The sequence below is a fragment of the Crocuta crocuta genome, unplaced genomic scaffold, assembly GCF_008692635.1.
Source record: "Crocuta crocuta isolate KB4526 unplaced genomic scaffold, BGI_CrCroc_1.0 scaffold70, whole genome shotgun sequence".
Lineage (NCBI taxonomy): Eukaryota > Metazoa > Chordata > Mammalia > Carnivora > Hyaenidae > Crocuta > Crocuta crocuta.
This window is the reverse complement of record NW_027528417.1, coordinates 15,174,754-15,188,224: the sequence shown is the minus strand read 5'-3', so window position 1 is coordinate 15,188,224 and position 13,471 is coordinate 15,174,754. Positions and strand designations below refer to the sequence as shown.

General features: G+C 43.7%; 1 protein-coding gene across 1 annotated transcript; it reads left to right on the top strand.

Annotated features, from left to right (window-relative positions):
* The first annotated feature begins 3,448 nt into the window (after positions 1-3,448).
* HRG (histidine rich glycoprotein) lies at positions 3,449-13,471 on the top strand. The gene is made up of 7 exons (XM_077754553.1): positions 3,449-3,640; positions 5,287-5,403; positions 6,250-6,337; positions 7,451-7,617; positions 9,049-9,132; positions 10,878-10,979; positions 12,560-13,471. The coding sequence occupies exons 1-7, from the start codon at positions 3,449-3,451 to the stop codon at positions 13,439-13,441; spliced, it is 1,632 nt and encodes a 543-aa protein (XP_077610679.1). The 3' UTR covers positions 13,442-13,471.

Below are 13,471 nucleotides of genomic sequence, written 5' to 3'. Positions count from 1 at the left end.
TCTCATGCCTTCAGTCTCTTCCTCTGCAATCTTACTGCCTTTTACAAAGTCTCTGATATAGGGTCTGCCATACTTAGGTATGCCCTCTTCTTTCTGGGCAAGAGCACACTGATTCTTTTGATCAAAATGAGATAAAAACTGAAGGGGATCAAGGAACTGGGATTCATCAGAGTTTCATCCTCCTTTTATTCCATAATTATTTCAACAACAAGTATTGGTCACATATTGTCTGCACAGCCTTCAACCTGAGGGTGGAATCTTGTTTCTTTCTTACCTGTTTGGATAGCCTCCACTCCCCAGAATTTGATAAAGTCACTTATCTGCACTGTTGGAAGAGAGAGTCTGTGGCCTTTGGTTGAGCCTGGAGAGAAGCACATTGCTCCAAGTTGGGGAGCTTTCTGATTCCTATAATAGTTTTGCTCAGAGTGGAAAGAAAGGGCCCAATAACATTCATTCTCAATTTCTTCACCTAAAAGATAATATATGTAGAGGTGCCTGGGTGATTCCATCGGTTAAGCATCCAACTTTTGATTTCAGCTCAGGTCAAGATCTCACAGGTGATGAGATCGAGCCTTGCATCAGGTTCCACACTGACAGCACAGAGCCTGCTTAGGATTCTCTGTCTCTCCCTTTGTCTCTGATCCTCCTTTACTCCCATGCGTGCTCTGTCTCTAAACATTAAAAAATATGTATATGAGGCACCTGGATGGCTCAGTTGGTTAAGTGTCTGACTCTTGGTCGGGTCATGATTTCATGTTCGAGAGAATTAGCCCAACGTTGGGTTCTGTGCTGACAGAACCAGGCCTGCTTGGGATTCTCTCTCTCCCTCTCTGTCTGCCCCTCCCCAGCTCATGTTCTGTCTCTCAAAATAAATAAACTTAAAAATATGTATATAATGTATATTATACACATACATGTATATTATGTGTGTATATGTTTATACAAATATATGTAATACCTTCATATACATATACACATGTCTTTTGAAATTTGACAGGCGTTATGGGTTGAAATGTTCCCCCAAAACTCATATACTGAAGTCCTAACCTCCAGTACTTCAGTATGTGATTGTATTTGGATATAGGTCTTTCAAAAGAAATCATCAGGGAGGGCCCCAATCCCACATGACTGGTATCCTTATAGGGAGAGATCAAGACACAGATGAGCACAGAAACAAGACCATGTGGGGACACAGAAAAAAGGCGACCAAGGAGATCTAGGCCTCAGAAGAGACTTACCTTGATCTTGGACTTCTAGGATCCAGGATTGTGAGAAAATCGATTTCTGTTCTATAAACCACTCAGTTTACGGTACTTTTTTATGGCAGCCCTGGCAAGCTAATACAACAGAGAATTTACAGACATAACTATTGTCTTCCATCCTGGCAGCTGTTTCTTAGGAGAGTCACCTCTGTGTCTTGACGGCATTTGTTTAAGAGCAGTGGACAATATTCACACGCTGTTACTTCTGTTATTTAACCACACACTTTAAGAAGGAAAAATGATTAAGTAGAGGCATCATTCAGAGTCTTAGACCCTGTCTCAGTCAGGGTCTAGTAAGAAATACAATGGATCACTAGCACTGGATAATCTTTTAAGGTTTGGTGCAGGTAGGGAAGAGGATGAGCACACCTTAATCTCGGCAAAACCACTGTAGGAAAAGCTTATCCTCTTCGTGGGAGTTTTTCAACCCTCTGCCTTCCCCTCCACTAGCATTTAGCTCCTCGAGGGCACCCCATAGTGGGGGTGGCCAGTAGAGCAAGAATTGAAGGTTTAATTGAGGAGCTCAGCTCATTGAAACATATGAGTTTTTGTGTTGATCCATAGCCTTCCCCCAGCCCCGCCGTAGGTTAGAGCCCCTTAGTAACACATTGGCCAGAATCCAGACTGTTCCTTCCTGTGTTCTAAATTCCTTTGAAGAGGTCCAGTTTCGGTATTCAAAAGCTAGTGTCGCTAACATTAAAAGTTCAACATTGAGCGTAACTCAAAATGTGTTTCTTTCACTTTTAGTACTTGCTGAACCCACCTGGGACTCTGGAAAATGAGGGCTTGTTTTTCATATACTTTCTCCCTTCCCTCTCTCTCTCTCTCAACTCTTTCTCTCCATTCAGGGTCTGTTTAGAGTCCAGTGGTTCTCAACCATGAATGCACATTGGAATCACCTGGAAGTTTTCAAAGTAGCAGTACCTGAGTCCATTCCAAGGGAGCCTGAATTAATTACTCCAGGGAGAGGCCTGGATGTAAGGATTTCTAAAAGCCACTCATGTGATTCTAGCATGAGAACCACTGCCATGGCTGTTACAGACACTCCCTGCAGAGAGAGCCAGGAGTGGGGAGCTGCTGTTTAAGGGACTGGTCCGGGGAGGGAACCTCGGCTGAGTCCCTCTGGTCCTTTCTGATGCTGGCTAGCCCCTGGTAAGAAGAGTGCATACAGGTACATTGTTTCTCTGGAGGGGTGGCGGTAGGGTATCAACTTAATGCCAGCTCTTCCCTCCATGCTGAGCCCCTCCCAGGTAGAGCCCTCCTAACCCCTTCTCAGGGATGGGCATCCAATTGCTTGACTACTACCTTCACGAACGTTCTCTTCGACACAAACCAGTTCTCTTTTGCATGCTTTAGGGGCCATGGAGAACCATGAATGACAAGTTGGGGTGCCCCCCAACTTCTCAGACACACTAGTGACGCTGATAACAAGAACACATAGCATCATTTATGTGGTACCTGACTCTGCACCAACAATTGTAGTGGTTCCTTTAGCCGTGTTTTCTATTTAAGTATCACACAATCCAGCCAAAAGGGATGAATCCCCATTTTGTAAATGAAAAAATTAAGAATCTGGGAAGTTTTATAGCTTACTCAGCATCACACACTAAGAGTAACAAGGCAGGTTTGAAATTCAGATCTGACTCCAAAGTAACAGCTGTTTAATCCTTCCATTTTATTTAGGATTCAGTTCCTTTTATGATATTAGTGGTTTAACGTGTTGCCTCTCATAAATAATGCAGCTACATTCTACTGAGGACATTGGGTGCCAGAATCCGAACAGGGGAGTGTTGGGGAGATTTCTGGTAGCAATCAGCAAGCAGATGAAGAAAACCTGCTTTACTTCTAACCCCACCCCACCCACCAAGGTAGGCAGCACCTATGGGCCAAAACACACCTTGCATCCATTACTACTAGAAAAATCCAGACATTGTGCAGATCACGGGTCTACCCACTCACCAGTGGCGTGTCTCAGCTTTCTGTCCCCAGGACCCACTAATCATTTACAGCCTGTTGGCAGGTATTTTAATTAGGGGTCAAGGTGACTCTCCCTGGTTACACAACAGAAATATACAAACACTTTGTTTAATCAATTGTGTATGCATGTGTGTGTGTTTTAGAAAGTCTGTATAAAATTCTCTGTTGGGACATACTGTAGCAAGGGATGATTTTCACATTTTAACAAGATGAGAGCCTTTACGGCAGCCCTGCTTCTCATCCCTTTCCTCACGCTGCGGGGTTCCTGCAGTCTGAGTTCCACAGACTGCGACGCCACTGAGCCCCTGGCCAGGAAAGTGCTAGACCTGATCAATAAAGGACGATGGAATGGCTACCTTTTCCAGTTGCTGTGGGTCGCTGATGCCCATGTGGACAGAGTGGTGAGGAACTGCCAGTGGTAGAGCTGAGCTGGGAGACCAGGCCCCAGGGGTAAATGTGGCTCTGGCTCCCATGCTTACTGCCTTGCACAATGGAATGGCTTTGGCTAGGGCTTCTGGTTTCATTTCTGCTGCTCGTCTACACTGTTGGTTTGGGGAGGGGGGGGGGGGGNTCAAACTAATATTGCTATTAATATGTCCTTAACTATGAATTATGAATTATAAGCATGTACCCTGAGCCAACTCCAAATGGTAAGTACTAGGAGAGAAGAGAATAAGGTGTCGGCAGGACCCTCAGGGAAATAATCATCAGCTCACATACACACCTGTCTGACGCAGGACACATTCTAGTGATCAAGTGGTATAGATGCAGAAGTAACCTAATGAAAGAAGAGCTGTTACAATTGGTTGGGAGAAGGATGTAGACAGGGTATCAGGAAGGAGAGTGTTAGGGAGTAATTGAATACAAGCGGGAAGTGGATGTTGTGGAAGTTTTATGTGGGCTTTGGAGCAGCTAGCAGGCTGGAAGACAGACTGTAGGCTTATCTTGAAGCAGAGAGCCTACTGTTTTCACTTAAGATTATGTGCCTGTTTGGAGTGGATCTGAAAGTTGAAAGAGATTACAGAAGGAGGCCTCTCCACCAACCGTGGCCCCCAAAACACCTACCCTTTGGTGAAACCACTGAAATCTAGGAGGCCAGACCACAGAGTCCCACAGAAGATAAGCAGAGAAATTTCTACTTGTTGCCAGTATTAGAGGCACCACGGGTTGCAGAGAACAAGAGGGGTTGCAGAAATTTAAGGTCCAACTGGCAATTTAGCGACTGTGGGTCCTGTTCCAGGCTCTCGGTCACACGTGTAGGGCACAGGATGGATTGGCACGGTGCTGCCTCTGAGTGATGGTAAGAGAGTGGAGGGGTGGGTGAGGAAGGGGGCACGGTGTGCCTGGGGAGATGGACGCAGGTGGCGTGAACTAGAAAGCCATTGCATGTGCTCACGAAAGAGGCAATGAGGACCAGTCCCAGGCAATGGAAATCAGAGCAGGGAGAATGAAGAAACGACACGAGACATTTCAAAGAAAGACCATTGAACACCTGGCTCCTGGAAAGGACTAGGAAAGGAAAAAAAAAAAAAGCCGACCCTTCATTTCTAAGCTAGAGACCACAGCAATAAGTTATTAATGACACCTCGGACAACAGACAAGGGAAGTTGAGAGAGGGAGCTGGCTTGTAGGAGAAGACAGTGGGTTTGAGATTTGGGCAGGTTGAAATCAAAGCAAAGCAATCCAAGTTCAAGAATAGAGCCGGGCGAGAGGACACAACTGCACATACAGATTGGAGGCTGTCATCACTTACAATTCTGGGCCTGCACCTTCAACACCTCCCCCCAAACCCACACTGCTACTCACTGGTTGCTTTTTAAAGCTTGTGGGCAGAAGCAACATCATGACCAGGGAAAAAGAACATTTGGAAGTCACTCTTCAGAGCTATTTGTTCAAAATAAGTAGATCAAATGCCACAAAGGTGGGACATCTGTGATGATTCGGAGAGGAGCAGGAATTCTGTTTAAGAAATAAAGAGATTGCTTTTATTGAAAAAGCACGAGGCTCCCACCTGCTGCTCACCTGTTGCTCTTCTGGTATTCCTCAGGAATCCGCAGCTGTCTATTATTTAGTCTTAGATGTGAAAGAATCCGACTGCCCAGTCCTATCCAGGAAGCACTGGGATGACTGTGATACAGCTCTTTCTAAGCGTTTATCTGAGATCGTAAGTACACAGGGTGTTTTTAACTTTTATCATTCTTGACTTCTGTCTATTCTGTTTGCTCAGGGCAGCTGCATGCCTGTGCTAACAGAGTGACAAAGGGAAAGCAGATCCTGCCTCTTGACTCATGAGGATTATGTTGACCTTGAGCAACAGCCTCTTGAGAGTCCTACCTGGGATCCCGGTTCAAGATGAGTCACTGGGAATTGTGGTCCCGTGGCATAACATGCCCAGCTGTGAGACCTTGGGCCAATCACCTTAAGTTTCTAGACTTTTGCCTCCTTAGCTGTAAAATAAGAGAAGGGGCCTGGGGTAGCTGGACTCTAATGTCTACTCGGGCCCTGAGAGTCTATGTGTCTGAGAATCTATGAACCTGTGACTGTACCCTGGGAAGACTGGCCTCATTGGCAGGAATAGCCAAAGGGATTAAGTGCCGGTGCCTTGAGGAACAGGGTCTTGTTCTACATGGGGCCTCAGACGCCAGGTTCTTCGCCACGGGAAGAGAACACACAGATGAGTAAGCACATATATCAAACTGCAGTTCTAAAAAATAAGACGTTTACCTACTGAGGAGTTTTAGCCCTTTTTCCTCCTGAAAATGTTTGGGATGGATATGGCTATGATCTGTTTAAACAGCTACTTCCTGGCTCTCATGAGGGTTTTGGATGTATATAGCACCCAGCCCACAGAAACAGACGAAGAAAATGCAGGTTTTGCGAGAGGATTTGGTGAGAGAAAACTAAGATGAACTCTTAGTGGATAGTAGGAATATATGACATCACTTTTTGTCCCCTCACATTCAACTGGATGAAGGCAGTATGCAATGACATAATTCCCTCTTTCTTACAGGTGATCGGACAATGTAAGGTAATAGCCACATATCTGAATGAATCTCAGGATCTTAGAGTGAATGGCTATAACTGCACCACAAGTTCTGGTATGGTCATCTGTTCAAGTGCTAATTAATTCTAAATTAATATAGAATTATATTAATACACTGTGGTATTCATCACATAATATTAAGATCTACATTTCAGAAATGGCCCTTGCCCTCATAAAATTGATGATTATTTACTTTCTTTGGAAGGAAAAGCAGAGGGTTTTCTTCTGTTACTGGTACACCTTCCTTTAAAGAAATTCAATATAGAAGAATAGAAATCTATGAGAAGCAATATAACATCATTGTAGAGAATGTAGAGGTCAGATTTGAGTTTGATTCCCGACCTCATCACTTATTAGTTGTTTGGTCTTGAGGGCAAGTTACTTAACCTCTTTAAGCTTTCTTCCTTTGTAAAATGAGGATACTTTGCAGAATACTAGGCACTCAATTATTGATTTCGACATCTAAAAGTTACGTATTACTGTACAGTTCACAAAGTGATTACACAGATGTTATTCCATTTCATCTTATAACAAGACTGTATGAGGTAAAGATGATGATATGTTCTATTTTAGGATAAAATAACTGAGGCTCAAAGAGGCTCAATGACTTGTCCTTGGGAACACAGCCAAATGTGGTGAAGACATGATCCTATTTCACCCGTGTTGACTTTAAATTCCATGCTTTTTAAATTTATTTTTTCAAAAAGAATGATCATAGAAATCCTTTAAAATAGTTGATTTTCAACATGATCCAATACACAAAGAGATTCAACAGTCAGGCAACCCCTTTAAGAGGTCACCTTGAAGAAAGGTTGATCTGTATCTTCTCTCTCTGGGCAAAACTATGTTAATGATGCCTCTCCCTCCTTGGCGAGATAGGAAGAGTTTATTGAAATATTAATACTTTGTGAGTATGGGAGGTGTGTCTGAATGGAGTCACAACAGAGACCTAAGCATCAGAAGGATCTGGGCTTAAGTTCAGCTCTACTGTTGATGGGCTGCTTTGATCATGAACAAATCACTTTGCTTCACCAACCCTCAATGTGGCCATCTGTAAAATGGAAGCTATTGTTATTCTCGCCAACATGCTCATGTATATTAAGTCCCAGTTTTGACATTGCTCTTTCCGACCCCCTGATAATGGAAAGTTGCCATCTTCTTTCTCCAGTCTCTTCCGCGTTGGTCAATACCAAAGACAGCCCTGTACTCTTTGACTTCTTTGAGGACACTCAGCTTTATAAAAACCAAGCCAACAAAGCCCTTGAGAAGTACAAAAGGGAGAATGGAGCTTTTGCCTTTTTCAGAGTGGATCGAGTGAAGAGAGTTGCCAGAGCGGTGAGTGTCCACTCATATCAGCTAGCGAAATAAGGGCCCGCCTCCGGCCTGGCAGGCACTGACCCAGCAACCCTGACCCTCTCTACTGGCCTTGCGTGTCCTGCTACTTTCAAACTGAGGGCCCTGCTGCAGCTTGCATAGGCAAGAGATCCCAAAGACACTGCCTTCCTACGGCTTTTTATTTTGTGGAGTTGTGGGGAGTATGAATATCTACTGAACAGGAGGGAAAACTCAGAGAAAAGAGGGAAAGACAGAAGAGCATATTTAGGGATATGTGAGTCTTTAAAACTCATCTGGTCCTATGAGGCACAGAGAGACTGTCTCAGTACCCCCACTGGTATGGCTGGGGATACACACTTCCCTGGTCTTCCAGTCCAGGTGTCCAAGAGCCTCCTGCTCCCAGTGGTCTCGTAGAGCATTTCTTTGATGTCTGTCTTACATTTCAAAAAGGCCAACTTAAAAAAGATTTTGGTGCATGCAAGGAATGGAATGAATACTGCGCAATTCCTAAAGAGAATGTTTTGGATCTATATGCATTGGGAAGACTTTGTAAGGGGAAAAGCAAGTTAGACACAATACTTAGACTCTGAGCCCATTTATGTTGATTAGATATATGTGTATATGTGCAACACATTTAGGAAAAGACTAGGAGAAACACATCAAATAGATGGTAGTTGTGCCTCTGGGAAGAAGAGATTGGGTAGAAGAAAAGTGATTTTTCACTATGCTTATGTCTCTATCACTTGACATTTTTAATGAAACCGTATTTTTTTGAGAGACCAAGAGAAAGAGTGTGTGTGTGTGTGTGTGAGAGAGAGAGAGAGAGAGAGAGAGACAGACAGACAGACAGAGACAGAGACTACCCATGCTTGCTCACATTTGAGCAGGGGAGGGGCAGAGGGAGAGAGAGACTCTTAAGCAGGTTCCTTGCCCAGCTTGGAGCTCAGTCTCATGAGATCATGACCTGAGTCGAAATCAAGAGTCAGACACCTAACCAACTGAGCCACCCAGCACCCCTTTAAAAATATTTTTTATTTGTGTGAATTTTTTAAAGGTAGCGACCATAAGGCAAATAATGCCTGCTGGTGATTTTGAATCCCCATGGTGCTTTATAGTATATTGGATAGTAGATATCTATCGCCTTTTATAAAAAAAATTTTTTAATGTTTTATTTATTTCTGAGAGAGAAAGACAGTGTGAGCAGGGGAGGGTCAGAGAGAGAGGGAGACATAGAACCCAAAACAGCCTCCAGGCTCTGAGCTAGCTGTCGGCACAGAGCCTGAAGCGGGGCTTGAACCCATGAACCGTGAGATCAGGACCTGACCTGAAGTTGGACACTTAACCAACTGAGCCACCCAGGCACCCCTTGCCTTTTTTTTTTTTTTTTTAACTTTTATGTTCCTGAAACTTCTTTGATCCAATTTGTTCTAGAGAGGAGGGGAAAGAACCAATTACTACCTGGACTTCTCTGTGAGGAACTGCTCCAGTAGCCACCATTTTCCCAGGCACTATAATGTGAGTATAATAAACAGTCTGACCACCTACTATGTGCCAGGCACCTGTCCAGGTGCTTTATACATATGTTATTAACTCCCCACCGCCACCCACTAAGGTAGGTCTTATTTTTATCTCTCACTTAGAGATGGACAAACTGAGGCACAGAGAAGTTAAGTGAATCACGAGAATACGATTTTACAATATACACAATACTTAAACTTAACACTGAGGTTTTTTCTAACACGTTAGGATGAAAGACTTAGCTAAGACTCATAAGGCTCTTCTATTAAGAGCCTACACACCACTGAGTGCCTTTGTTCACTTCATCTCATTTATTCCTCACAGTGGCCCCATGTGAGAAATGTAGAGGTAACCGAGGATCAGCAAAGTAAGCATCTTGCCCAGTATTCATACCCAAGCTGAGATCAGAATCCAGTTCTCCTAAGGCTCTGTGCAGTGGGCTTTTTTCCTCCATCACCATTTATAAATGGATACTCCTGTAGCTGCAAAAAGATCTTATTAATAATAGTCAGCATTTGTGTGAGGTTTACATGCATACTATTGCCTTGTTGGATCCCTGTGACAACCCTGCTGAGGAGAAGCAAATGCCTCCATTTCCCTGGGACAGAACAGCCTAGAAGGTTAACCAGTTACCTCAAAGCACTTAGCTAGAAAGTGTTAGGACACAAGAGTTTAACAGTGGCCTTCTGATTTCAAGTCCAGGATAATTCTGAGGTTTGACAACACATTCTCCAGGGTCAAAAGAGAGGAAGGATTCATTAGTTTCTTTTCTGGCTGTTCAAAGTTCCCGCCTGAAGCCGTTCTAGAATCTTGCTTAGTGGTCACCAGAAAAGAGATCTCCCTCTCTCACTCCCTTCTTCAACGAATCCTTTATAATCTTGGTGTGAGTGATGCAAACCAGTACAGAAACATAGCAGCTGGAGAAGAGGAGTCTTAGTGTTCGGTGTTTTGCGGCATAATCTCATTTAATTAAGCCCTGCCACATCTGGAAGACAGTTAGCATTGTACCCATGTTACAAACAAAGACTGGATTTTAGAAATTTTAAGTAATTTGCCTAAACTCACACAACTAAGAAATGGTGATGCCAGAATTAACATGGGTCTCTCTGACTCCAAAACTGTTCTCAGAACCTCAGTGCTTGCCTCTCTCTTCTAGAAAAGAATTTTCTCCTCATCCTAGTCTACCACCTTTGACAGCTGGGTTCAGGAGCCTCTAGGGCACAGGGGTGCAAGCCAGTGGTAGCCTCTGTACTTCCGGTTGGGCCAGCAGATGGTTACTTTGACAGGGTCCAGCAAGCCATTTTCACACTGGTTCCTTCCTTTCCAACACTTTCTTTCAAGGGACTGGATAAAGTTGTATACAAATCCCTCTTCTCCACCACTCTTATTTCTCTCCAGGCACCAGTGATTTGGGTCTTCAGTGCAGAAGGCTTGGCCTAAGGCAAGGCATCAAAGATATGGTGTTCCTCCCTGACCCCCATGGGAAAGCCCAGTACTGGCCACCACTCAAGGAAGAAAACCACAGCAACTTGAAGTGAAACTCTTGGGAACCTGCAGTTTCTCCAAGTAGTGACCAAGACAGATTGTTAAATAACTAGTGGATTTTTCTAAAGCTCTTTTTCTTTCCCAAATGTCTGAAAGTTTATAACTGTAGCCAGGCACCTTCATACCACCTGCACACAAATAGACACACACACAAATACACACATACACACCCTAACAGGCTTCTCTTTTCTTTATAGGCCTTTGGATTCTGCAGAGCAGACTTGTCGTATGATGCAGGAGTCTCTGACTTGGAAACCCCAAATTACATTACCATAAGCTGTGAAGTCTTCAACTTGGAGGTGGGTTGCCTAAATCGTCCTTAGTATAAGCAGTGCCAGACTAAGAGATATTTTCTTTTTTTTTTTTTTTGATTTTTTAAATGTTTTTATTTATTTCTGAGAGAGAGAGAGACAGCATGAGCAAGGGAGGGTTAGAGAGAGAGGGGGATACAGAATCTGAAACAGGCTCCAGGCTCTGAGCTAGCTGTCAGCACAGAGCCCAATGCGGGGCTCGAACCCACGAACCATGAGATCATAACCTGAGCCGAAGTCAGAAGATTAACCAACTGAGCCACCCAGGCGCCCCTAAGAGGTATTTTCAAACACATAGTGTGTTTGGTTGTTATAGCTCTGGGGATGGAGGGGGATAGAGAAAGAGAGAGGCAGAGAGGTGAGAGGGAGCTGAAAAGAAATACAGAGAGAATAGGTCTCTGGGGAAGAGGTACAATTGCTGGTATGATACAAAAAGTATTAAAAAAGAATTCCAAGAACTGGGGAGAGGTAAGATTTGTAAAGTAAAATCATAACCAATTCAATCAGTCTTTAATGAATATGAAAATGGCTCTTATAGTCAAGGCGCCTGTGCTGAGACTTAATAATTTATAATTTTTATCAGTAAGGATAGAGCCTAAGGGGAATGCATTAGCCTCAAACATATAAAGATACATAAACCTAAGGCACAAAGCAACATTTCACATCTGTCCCAGAAGGCTTTGTTCCATGCCAAGATATCCATCATAGTATTTTTCATGTCAGCAAAAAAACTGAAAGTAATCCTAATGTCCATATGCCAGACCAAAAAACAAAATGGGGGAGGGACATGACAGGTTGTCACCATGAAAATGGCTCCATAGATTTTAAAAAAAGTTTTCTAATGTTTATTCTTTGAGAGAAGGAGAGCATGAGCAGAGAGGAGCAGAGAGAGGGAGACACAGAATCAAATGCAGGCTCCAAGCACTGAGCTGTCAGCACAGAGTCTGACACGGGGCTCGAACTCCCCAACCATGAGATCATGATCTGGGCCAAAGTTGGATGCTTAGCTGACTGAGCCACCCAGTCATCTGATCCACAGATTTTTTTTTTTAAATTAAAATCTGAACAAGGAGGAGAGTAAAGAGGTGAAGTGTTCATCCTTTAGGATGAAGAGATGCTTATACCATATAGCCTCAGAACTTTGTTGAGGATATTAAGTATCAGGTACTTGTTTTCCAAATGCTGATCTACAGATGAATACCATCTAGAATATAATTTCACGATTTTATGCTGAAATGAGAAAAATGGGGATAATAAATAGTGTTTCATAATACAATGTTTATTCCATCTAAAGAACTACCCTTTACTCTGAGATTATCTTACTCTTGTGTTATCAAAATATTATTACTATTGTGAAATAATGATGATGGTATATGATAGTTTTTGTTTGTATTTTAAATGTCAACTTGGGTGGATAAAAGTTTGGGAATGCTTTTTTGCTACCCTATTTTTAAAAATGGATTTGTGGAATACAAAAGTCTGCAAGCCCTAGGTCTAAATCAAATTGTACATCTAACATCTCCTTCTGTGTTCTGTCATAATAATCACTTTTCTGTATCCTTTAACAGGATCATAGAAACATCAGTGGTACACACCGGCATTTCGGCCATCCCTTCCATTCTGGTGGGCATGAGCATTCTCTTGCTGGCAAGCCTCCATTTAAGCCAGATGAATTTAGAGATCCCCACCATCCCCACAAGCCACATAAACATGGATGTCTACTTCCTCCAGAAGACAAAAATGAGTCAGACAGACCACCATTTCAGGCAGGAGCCCCTCCAGTCTTGCCTGCTCCAGAGTTAAAATGTCATCATCCCCATTTTGGCACCAATAGGACCCATGGACACCTTCATAATCATAGTTCTAGTAAGCACCCTCCCCATGGACTCCCTCCCCATGGGCACCACCCCCCTGGGCACCACCCCTCTGGGCACCCGCATGGACTCCCTCCCCATGGGCACCACCCCCATGGACACCACCCCTCTGGGCACCCCCATGGACACCACCCCCATGGACACCACCCCTCTGGGCACCCCCATGGACACCACCCCCATGGACACCACCCCCATGGACACCACCCCCATAGCCATGATTTCCTTGACCATGGACCTTGTGACCCACTACCACATAGCGAGGATCCCCAAGATCGCCATCGCCAGGGTCGTGGCCCACCATCTAGGCACCCAGAAAAAAGAGGTCCAGGTCAGAGACACTTTCCCTTCCACTGGAGACAAATTGGATATATTTACCGACTCTCTCCGCTAAAGAAAGATGAAGTTCTTCCTCTTCCTGAAGCCAATTTTCCTAGCTTCTCATTGCCAGACCACGGCCATTCTCTAAAACCAAAGATTCAGTCCTTCCCTCAATCAGCCTCTGAATCATGCCCAGGGACATTCAATAGTGAGTTTTCACATGTCTTGAAGTTTTTTGCATATACGCTTCCAAAATAAAATCTGATTTCCTTGGTGGGGAAAAATTAA